This window comes from Plasmodium vivax, chromosome 3 (assembly GCF_000002415.2).
Source record: "Plasmodium vivax chromosome 3, whole genome shotgun sequence".
NCBI classification, from domain to species: Eukaryota; Apicomplexa; class Aconoidasida; order Haemosporida; family Plasmodiidae; genus Plasmodium; species Plasmodium vivax.
In genome coordinates, this window is record NC_009908.2 from 928949 (window position 1) to 940225 (window position 11277).

The 11277-nt window shown below is 24.0% G+C and overlaps 4 protein-coding genes across 4 annotated transcripts; 3 read left to right on the forward strand and 1 right to left on the reverse strand.

Moving 5' to 3' along the window:
- Positions 1-693: 693 nt before the first annotated feature.
- Positions 694-1504, forward strand: PVX_103145 (variable surface protein Vir10, putative; the record flags this gene model as incomplete). The annotated part of the gene is made up of 3 exons (XM_001612544.1): positions 694-717; positions 842-1217; positions 1398-1504. The coding sequence occupies 3 exons, from the start codon at positions 694-696 to the stop codon at positions 1502-1504; spliced, it is 507 nt and encodes a 168-aa protein (XP_001612594.1).
- Positions 1505-2757: 1253 nt separating this feature from the next.
- PVX_103150 (variable surface protein Vir18, putative) lies at positions 2758-4319 on the reverse strand (the record flags this gene model as incomplete). Its single annotated transcript, XM_001612545.1, has 2 exons — positions 2758-2928; positions 3024-4319. The coding sequence occupies 2 exons, from the start codon at positions 4317-4319 to the stop codon at positions 2758-2760; spliced, it is 1467 nt and encodes a 488-aa protein (XP_001612595.1).
- Positions 4320-6101: 1782 nt separating this feature from the next.
- PVX_103155 (variable surface protein Vir12-related) lies at positions 6102-7690 on the forward strand (the record flags this gene model as incomplete). Its single annotated transcript, XM_001612546.1, has 3 exons — positions 6102-6146; positions 6290-7393; positions 7511-7690. 3 exons carry the CDS (start codon positions 6102-6104, stop codon positions 7688-7690), a joined length of 1329 nt encoding a protein of 442 aa, XP_001612596.1.
- A 2357-nt stretch (positions 7691-10047) lies between these two features.
- Positions 10048-10934, forward strand: PVX_103160 (variable surface protein Vir10-like; the record flags this gene model as incomplete). Its single annotated transcript, XM_001612547.1, has 2 exons — positions 10048-10134; positions 10257-10934. 2 exons carry the CDS (start codon positions 10048-10050, stop codon positions 10932-10934), a joined length of 765 nt encoding a protein of 254 aa, XP_001612597.1.
- Positions 10935-11277: the final 343 nt, after the last annotated feature.

Genomic DNA, 11277 nt, shown 5'->3' on the forward strand with positions numbered 1-11277 from the left:
AAATAACTTGTAGATAGATTTATTATATGTATAATATATTTTATTATAAAAATTATCATAAAATATGTCACTCATTTCCTATTTAATTGTTATTTACAGAGAATATATTGAGAATTCACAAAAATATATTTTTTGTATAAAATATATTATAATTGTATTACACTTTTTAATAAAATTATAATCTAATAATTTATAGTAATGGAATTAATATGTAGAACTACAACATATCTACAGTTCATCGTTTTTATATTTAAAATTTAACTATAATTTCCTAGTTAAAAGAAGTAAAACTTTATTTTCAGAATTATTTAAAAAAATAGAAAATATTTTGTTAAATTATTATTATATAGTTATGTTCGTATTTATAGAATTATTTAATGATATTTGTCTGAATTGATATAATTAAGAAGGCTTATAACAAAATAACTATAAAGAAAGTATTAATATAGCATACTTAATTGTATATTATTTTTTTAATATTTATTATAAATATTACATAATAATAATATGTTTTTCTAAGCAAGAAATCAAAAAAAAATATTATCAAAAGTTGTAGGGTTGTATTTTTATATTAGTTTTTTCAGATAAGCCTTCAATTTAAACATCTTTCAATATTTGACGAAATATATAAAGATTAAAATGATTAATTTTCATATTTTTATTAAAATTATAACATATATCTCTTTAACATGGATGTACATCTGTAATAATGATGTGGTAAACCACAAGTATTAGACAATTTAATGAATACCTTTTAATATAATCAATTTTTTACGTGATATTTATTTCTGTACTATACGATATTTTTCTTATATATATAATATTTAATTATTTTTTTCAGTTTTGCTTTATTAAAATTTTGGAAAAAGAGCGCCAACAATATGGGACAATTGACATGAGACATTTTAGATTATTGGCAATAAAAAATGGAATACCCAAAGAATTAGAATATGCTTCGTTTAGCAATGTATTTGCATATGATAAATATAAAAAATTAAAAAAAAAAAAAGAAGATTCATCAACATACAAACGGTTAAAACGGGAGGGATTAAACGATATGGAAATTTATAAAAAATCGTTTCAGTGCAAATATAACAAAAAGAAGGGTTTAGCAAAACTAGATTGTTATTGTGAAAAAAAAATATTTGCTAAGATTGATGATATATGTGAATTTGCGAGAAAGACAAAAAATGAAAAAAAAAGGTTTAAAAAAATAGGTAAAATATATGGTTTACCTTATTGTTTGTCTGTCTTGTATATTTTTATTGCTCTAATAATTACTATAATAGATATTTCTGGTGAAAAATGGCTTAACTTTCAAAATGATATCCTAGGAACTCTATATAAAATATTATGTTATATATTATTTGTTGCATTACCAATCATTATTTTTTTAGTATTATTTTATATAGCGATAAAATTTATAAAGTATGAAAGATTAATAGACGGAAAAGTGGAAGGGAAAAAGATTGCTAGGAAAATATCCCGTTATTATAATGATTAATTTAATTATATGTGATAATTATTGTATGACATGAAAATTATTTTATTTTAATTCAGTTGCAAAATGGCATATTACGTAAAAAATAACTTCGTTTATATAACTTTACCCATTACTATTTAAAAACGTATACACGTGGTATATACTTCAATTCGATAGTTTTATACATTTGTTATTAATATAAAATTATTCTTTTTTATGTATGTATATTAATATATATGGTGTATGTTTTTTTTAAATAGATGAAAATAGTTAATTTATTCATGCGTGACCGTAATAGTGTAAAAATGTACTTTATACTTTTTATAAATAAAGAAAACTTTGTAAAGGTTTGTTCTCATATACGGCATAAAAATAAGTATTTAAATATACAATGTAATTATGTTTAGTGAATTAAATAATTCATATTATATATGTACATAGGTAAATGATTCTTATGTATATAATATGTTTTATTCTTTATTGTATCTTCAGTATAGAAATTTCATATATTTATATTTCTAATATATTTAATATATTGTTGTAACTTTTCATAATTTAAAAAATAATTTATATATAATATATATCAACAAGTTAATGTATCCAGAATATTTTTTGTTTGTGGTTTTGTTATATCCTTTACATACAGGATGATTAATGATTTAAAAAAAGTTACAATGTTTTATTTAATATTTATTACTTTAGTATTATGGTTAGATTAATTATTTACATGATAATAAAAATTTTATTTGAATTTTTTTTAACAGTATATTTATACATAACGTTCAGCCTTTTCACAGATAATGTAATCGTAGAGGGTATTATGCTAGTCGAATAAAGACAAGCATGCAAATGTATTGTACTATACTCTTAATTAATATTTTAATTGAGATTAAGAAAAAAACAAATAATAGTATTCGTTTTTTATTAAAAAAATGTGTTAAAAATATAAAGAATAAGAATATATTCAACTGAATTACTATATATTTATACGTACTAAAAAAAAGGAATTAGTGTATAAAATATGAATAAAATTTTATATCATATATATGATTTAAAATTTTATAAATAAAATACTATATATTTGTCACATTCTGATTACAGTAGTGTAGATCAAAATGGCATAAAATGTTTAATAACCATAAATTCTTTGCAATAACACGTTATCAATGCTAAGGTTATTTAACTAAAAGAAAGTGATAACAAAATTACTACTAAAAATTTGTGGTAGTTCAGATTTTATATATTCATTAGGAAAAATGGGCATGAAATATATTTTAATATGAATTTTGATCAAATGATGAATATTCAAAAGCACCATATGAAAATGGGATATTTCTTTCGTCATCAATAATTGAAGGTTCTTGTAGTACACTATTCAATTCTTCATTAATACCTGCTTCTTTCTTCCTATTCTTTTTAGTAAGAACCCTCCACAAAGGAGTGTACTATAAAGGAAAAATTGGTAAATTTATAATTTAATTATTATATATAATTAAAAAAAAATTGAATAGTTTTTTTAATGCAATAAATTATAGTTTACTTTAAAAAGAAGGCCCAATAAGAGAACAATTCCCATGGGTGCTGAAGCCTTTATTACATGTTCTTTATTTGGTAATTTATTGAAAAATTCATGAACTCTCTCTAGTATATTACCAGTAGAAGTATTCAATTCACTGTATTCTCTTTTAGAACAAGAAGTTTCACTTCCAGATGCTTGATCACTAGATGCTTCAGCACAAGCAGTTTTAACAGGAGGAGATTCACTATTAGTAGTCACGTTACCAGCATGATCATCATTTCTTGTATCAAGTTCTGCACTAGCGGAACTCAAATCACCGGTTGATGCACTAATACGATATCCATTAAGATGATTATGATGAAGGGAAGCTCCTTCAGCAGCAGATTCAGGACCATGTGTATTAGTAGCAACGGTTTGGCCGTCACCATCTTTTCCTCGAGAGACTGTAATATCATTAGATTGCTGACTAGTAGTATTAGCACCATGTGTTTCGTCAAGAGGTATTTTACTTTGAGGAATATTTTCACCTGAAACCCTTACTTGAGAAGAGGCACCTGTATCAGATTCCACAGCAGTGACAGTTTGTAAATGTTGATCTCCTGGAGGAGTTTCAAATGTGTTTTCTTTAGAAGGTTCTATGACTGATAAACGTTGTGCCGGAGCTTTTTCTCGACTAGATGAAGTTGAATCCCTATTATCTATTTGTTCACGCTCTTTGATATCAGTTACAACATGCGAATCAGAATGCGCAGCACTCGGTTGTGCCTGTGAAATTATCTTTGCATTTCCTGGCTCTTGTCCAATAGAATCCTTTTGATGTTGGTGTTTGGGATCTGCTCTATGGAACTCTATTGTTTTAGGGTCTCCTTCCGGAGATCTCGATTGTGATTTGCTCTTTTCTTCTTTTGCTTGTGCTATTCCTTCTTTACAACCCTTACCTGCTATACACGATCCTTCTGAAACAGTTTTTTTTGAAGCAGGAGATTTTCTAACTTGAGATGGAGAACTATTACTACATGTAGGTGCATAACGATTAGGACACTTTAATCTAAAATTCTTTATATTATCAAGATTAATTAAATCAACTGAAACATGTCCTTTGTTAACACAATAGCTTATTTCATTGTTTTTTTGTATTATATTTTTATTTATTTTATCCCACTCTTTATAGAAATCTTTATGCTTCTTTGTATTAAAAGCCTCAATTTCTTTTTCAATTTCTGATTTTAATTTAGCATAATCTCTTATGCATGTACGTTGTTCGAAACCTCTTAGAGCATTAGTGGTGCCACTAAATGTTCCACGCCACCCTTGCATTATTTTTATTAGTTAATATTTCCTTATTCTTAATTTAAATAAATAAATTGGGGGAATAATTTATATATATGTGTAGACATATCTGTAATATGAGATTAAAAAAATTCACATTATAACTTTGGATAACCTACACTAGGTGTGTATAAACTAGCCATTATAATAAAAGTTATAAATGTGTTTTTTCACACCAATAGAATGTTTTTAAAAGAAATATATTAATAATTTATATAATGAAACTTGCACATGAATAATTATTTATAAGAGTAAATGAAAAATAAAAAAAATCAGTAATATATGTGTAAAGCGCTTTGTCCCAATTATACTTATTAAAAATTTATATTATGTGTGACTATATCCCCTAATGTGAGGTTTACAAATTTATAGCAAAATATAAGAGTTTGTACAAAGGTTATATATACTGGACAAAAGAAAATTAAAAAGCAAACACAGAAGTGTTTCATTTAAGTAGCATTATAAAATGAAATAAAACTTATTCTGAAAATAGTCATTTAGATACATAATTTTATATTATTTTTCTCTTAATACTAAGACACAGCTGTATTTATTATTATCTATATTTGATACTACCACTCTTTTATTTCTTAATTTGCTTGTTATAAACATTTGTTTAAACTATTACAGTTCTATTTTGTTTACTAATGTAACTTTAATGCTTATAAATTTTTATCGCTGCTGTTTATATGCTAGTTCGATTTGGGGTTTAGCAGCGTCACATGAAAATATAACTAATAAATAATGTATTAATTATGTGTAGTCTTGCCTTATAATTACAAAACAATTTACAATTAAAATGTCCATTTAATTTATAAAACAAATTGCATATACGTACTGCTTCAAAATTAACAATATAGGTTTTTCTAGTATTTATAACTTCCAGTGAAATTTCCAGAATCACGCTTTTTATTATGTATATAATCAAATGCCCACATATTTTATCTTCTCTTTTAGAACAATATGATATAGAGTGTAATTAAAATATTATAATGCAAATGAAATAAAGGGGAAAATAATTATAGTACAAAGAACAATTTAAATTATGTAGCTTTTTGAAATTTCTTAACATATATGAGGAAATTCTTCACTGTACTAATATTTAAACAACAAAAAAAATAAATAGTACAAACATTTCTCTCATCGAATGACGAAACTTATTTATATACAAATGAAAAATACATGAAAACAGCTTATAGGATGCTATTTTATTTTAATAATATTTTTGCATTGTATTGAAATAAACTCATTAAAATTATAACGAAATTAAAAAGTGCAAAATGATTTGCGGTATCCATAAAGATGTTTCATCGGTAAAAAGAAACCTTTTTATTAGAAATAATTGTAATTATATATGAAGAATACTAAAGAATTAATATCAAACTTAAATAAACATTTCAATAAATAAATTAAAAATAGCTTTTTCTATTTGATATTGGCATAATTACACGAAAAATATAATAATAAAATGTATAGAAAATGATTGCCTTACTGGTATTATTTTACATAATTTCAAATTGTTGTATAACCGCTACGTTCTGGTGATAATTCAAAACAATACATTGTTTTATGTAAACAACAGGAATTAAATTAATGAGAAAACATCATAACAGTTCCAACAAATAAATGTCTTGTTATGCTATAAGTATAAACATAAATTATTACTTAAATACATCGTTAAAATATTATACATTTGAGCTTTTTATATATGAATACTGACAAGTTTGAGAACCTTTAGAATTTTCCAAGTACAACTGTGTTAAAAAAAAAATGGCAAAACCGGCAGCGGCATCAGTAATATCTGCGGAAAAATTGGTATATATATATACATTTAAATTGTTACTTATACATTAGTTTTCATATGATTCGTTTCTCTTGAAAAAAAGGGAAAATTATATTATTAGAACTACAATTTTATTTTAGTACTTACGCAATAAAATTTCTATGATTATTTTCAGGAAAAAGTTGCAGAAGAATTAAAACTTAAAACATTCTATGATGATTTCTTTTTAAAGAATGAACAACCTAAATCTGCTGATCCCTGTAAAATATTCGACGCTGAAGGCAAAAAAAAAGAAAATGAAAAAAATATATGCCTAAAGCTCGTACGCCATTTAGAGAAAATTGGTGATATCAAAGAAAAGGCTACGCGCGTTGATCATTGTAATTATTTAACATATTGGTTTTATGATGAAATAGGAAAAATATATGATTACTCGAAAAAAAAAGAAGATATATCCTCTTTTAAAGAACTTATTGGTGTAGAGAATAATGTTAAAGTACCACAGAGTCGATATGAGAAGTGTACTTTAAAATCTGAAAATGGAGTAAGTTTGGATGAATGGAAAAAAAGGAAACTGTCTTATATTTATATGAAAAATTATAATGATATTAAAAGCAAGGTTTTTTCTCAAAAAAAAGAACAATGTGATAAGTACACTACATATCTTGATAATATTAGTAAGTTATATATAAAATATAAGACGAATAACTGTGGTTTTTTTTGGAGTTCGAATTATGCGGATTGTTCTCGTAAATATGACCCAAATCCCCTCATAACTGAATTAGCTAAATGTAAGACTCAAGGATCTAATGGTAGTCAATCTTCATTTCTAGGATGGTTCTGGGGAAGTTCATCACCTAAAACAGCTCCAAGTAAAGGTTCTCCAGGTGCTCAGGAACCAGCAAAGACTGCAGTTGTGAAAAGTTCTGGGGGGATAGTATCCATAGGGGGGAAAGTTGCAGGAGCTGAACGAGCAGTTGCGAATAAAGGGTTATCATCTGTAGCACCCAAACAAAGTAGAGAAGTATTAGGTGGATCCCAAAATGCTGTAGTAGTAGCACCACTTGGAAATTCGCAAGCAGGAGTTCATATGCCACCTGGGAGTAAAGATATTCAAAACGGTTCCTATACTACATTGCCTACAGCTTTTGTGGTTGACCCTGATACATCTAATTTTTTGGAAAAAACGTTTGGTATATTAAAATCAGAGTATTTTCGTCACTCAATAGTAGGAGCTTCAATAATAGGAGTACTTGTATTCCTATTCTTTTTCTTTAAGGTAAAAATTATATTTTAATATATATGAATATTATGGTAATACTTAGAATATCTATTTCTTTATGTGTTTAATTTTGGAATAAATGCATTGTGTGTTTTTTTCGTATTTCTATGTTAGTCAACTCCGATAGGATCGCAAACAAATAAAGGTGAAAAGAAGAAAAGAAAGCCTCAGAATAATTACTATGATGAATATGAAGAAGAATTACCAAGATATGAGTCACAACAGTCATTGGCGGAGTCCCAAATGAGCGATGCATATATATCATATCAACCTAGGCGTGACCGTTATTACTAATTAGGTATATAATAAGAAAAACTTTTGAATAACCGTTTGATAAGCAAATACAAGGATACCCACTTGAGTAATCATTATTATTATAAAGGATATAAAAACGGAAATTATTAAACAAATATATTTAATATAAAACAATTTTAGAATTATGTAGTTCCTAGAAATATTATGTAATTTTAAAGGTAAATAAAGTTGTACTGCGTAAAACAAAGTAACTAATACTATAAATAGAAATGTGCTCTAATGTTGCATAAGGTATATTATGTTATATGAAAGTTATAAGGAAATGAAAAGCCATAAAAGTATGATAAAAGCGCCTTAAACGGAATGTGAAATAAAAAATATGAATGATCAATTTAATGGAAAACAATTTTATGTTTCATATAAACACATAACATTAAGTAAAATTAAATTGTTTAGCTTATATAAATATAGGAGACTGCAACATTTAAGCATATGTTTTAGATGTATACGGTTTTGTGTTACATGTAATATAAAAACACTAATTTGTTATTTTTTTTTGTCATTTGAATTAATTTATTCCTTTATTTGTTTTATCTTTATAATAATATATCACATTAAAAACATTGTATTTGTTCTAAGAACCCTTATCTTTTTTTTGTGTGTAAATTTGTTCGGCTTTATTACTATAAATATTTGATGCTTGATACTTATTAATAAAATAATTAAAGATCCTTTTATTGTGTCAACCTCCTAATTTCAATATAAAGTTATTCGATGTATCCTAAAAGAAACTAATAATGATCATTTTGGAATTTAATTTTAATAAATAGGAGAATAATCAATATCAATTTTAATATGACTACTTATGTTATTTTCTTATTCTTATTAGTTTAGATACTTATATAATATATATCTAAGCATGGAGATATTTTTTCATATACATAAATAAAATAGTAGATAATATTCAGGATATACATATGTAGATGTGTGCGTAAAAAGAGCAAAATACATCATGAGTAACACATTGTTATTATTAAAAAGAAATTATTTTCGGCACTACTACTAATTGTGCATTCGTTTGCGCTTTTGTTTTAATTTCCAAAAAATTTTTAAATTATATTTATAACTTTTGTTATTAAAAAACACGAATATGATATTTATATATATACGAATTAGTTATATTAATAATGTTATAAATATTAATTTATGTGAACGGATTATATGTACTTATAATTCTAAAATGATTATTTGTTAAACTATTCATAATAAAAGAAAAGTTTATAAAAAGCTGTTTAAAACAGCTGCATATTTTTGTATGGGATAAATTGGATATCAACAGTAATGTTATAAGGAACAATGTAAAGTAAATAGTTTTTGTAATATTATATGAGATAAATTTTTATTATTTCAGATATAATAATTTATCATTTTCATTATTAAGTAATTACTGGATGTATGTATATAAAAATTAAGATTATACTCAACAGTTTTATAAAATAATGATAATAATAATTGTGGATTCAATAAATTTCATAATGATAATACATACCAATCATATATATGTAGTTTTTTTTTTAATTTATTTTGTTTGCCATGAAATATTATAACTGTAGCTATAATTCAGTGCTATGCAATCTTATTCACCTTAAAGTAATAATTGATAAGAAATAATAAAATTTAAGAATGTTATTATAAAATTATAATATTATTGAAAATATCATAATATTTTTACAGAAAACATTTCGTACTTGTTATATAAGAATTTAACAGATTTTGGTATATGTGCTGCATCTCCTATATATACGTATTTTTAAGCATATAATATAATTTAATGATAATAGCAGTTTTTTTGATATATGTTTTTCTTGCTTTGCAATTATAAAAAGTTCTCTTATAAAAAATATATTTCGATTAACAAATAGAAATGTATAAGGAAGGTGTATTATTAAAAAAATAGTCAAAATGGATACATAATTGGGTATATTATACTTAATCTCCTAATATATGATGCATACATTATATCCATTTTAGATTTAAATGTTCCGAAAATTTCAAAATAATAATAAGAAGAATCAATTTAATTATTCTATAATAAAATAATTAGTTTTATTATTCTAAATATAATAATTCGTTTATTTTTGCTAATTATAAGAATATAATTTATTTATATTTTTTAAAATAGTTTTACATGAAAAATATAGAAAAACATTTAGAAGTTTTTCATACATCTGTTAGTATCAATTAACAGTAAGATTATGTTTTTAAACTTTAAAATAACATATGAAATAACAGAAAAATTTACAATACTTTTTTAATTATGAATTATATAATATTTTGTATATTATGATCTATGTACATATCTAATAACATCTACAAAAATACTATAGTGTTGTACCATGAAAGATAACATCAAGAAAAATCTTATTATTAAATTTATTACATTCATTTTTTTTATTTGGATATATCAGAAATATGATGATGAGGTATTATAATAATATTTTATCTATTTCATATTTTTTTCATATATTATCTTTTTGCGTACAATATATTTTTTTAGCATAAACATATTTGTTTTTATAAATATATTTATTATTTTTGTGCTTAGTTTTCATTTAACAAGGGATTGGAAAATATCTGTAATAGTAAGGATTCCATATATATAGAAGCATATAGGTTATTGGCAAAACAGGATTTAAAAATGGGGTTATATGACAAGAACTTAGAGGATAATTTATTAAAACATAGTGATAATGGAATATTAAAATTTGATAATTATGGTTCGTCCGTATATGACAAATTACAAAAAAGTTGTTCAAATGGTCTGAAAATTTATAAAAAACAATTTAAGCATAAATATTCTAGAAAGAAAGGTTTAAAAAGACTAGATTGTTATTGTGAAAAAAAAATATTTGATATGATTGACATACTAGGTGAACAGCCAGTTGGGACTAGTGGTAATAACATAAAACTAAAAAAAAATATAGTAAGAAAATTGGGTATACGAGCTATTTTAATGTGTTTAGTTCCATTGATTGGGATTATATTACCAATTTTAGATGAAATAAAAGGATCATCGAGTAATACTATATTGTTGGATTCTGGAATACCAAAATCCGTGTATATCATATATGGTATTCTTTTTATAATATTAACATATATAATTTTATTTTCGATTATTTACACTATGAAAAAAGTTGTAAAATATCACAGATTAGAAGCTGGAAGAGGTAAATTGAATTTTAGCGAATATTGTCATTTTTGTAAAGATATATTTTTTGCCTAAGGGGTATTCGTGATATATGAAGAACAATGCATTAATATGGAATGTATGCAATAATCATATAGTAAATAAGATTATATTTATATTTTATAAACAAAACTGCAATATTATACACATTTAGTTGTTTGGACTATTTGATTTTATGATTTTTCTGCATGTAACGTAAAATCATATAAATACGCGATTTAATTTCCTCTGGTTATATATAACATTTTTAATTAATATGGATAATTAATTTACTAATATTTTGTTCATAAAGCAAAAACAGTTTCTTTATCATTAGCAAAAATAAGTAATTAGATTGAATTTGTAATAAAAATACCTTTTTATTAAAACGAATTTAAAT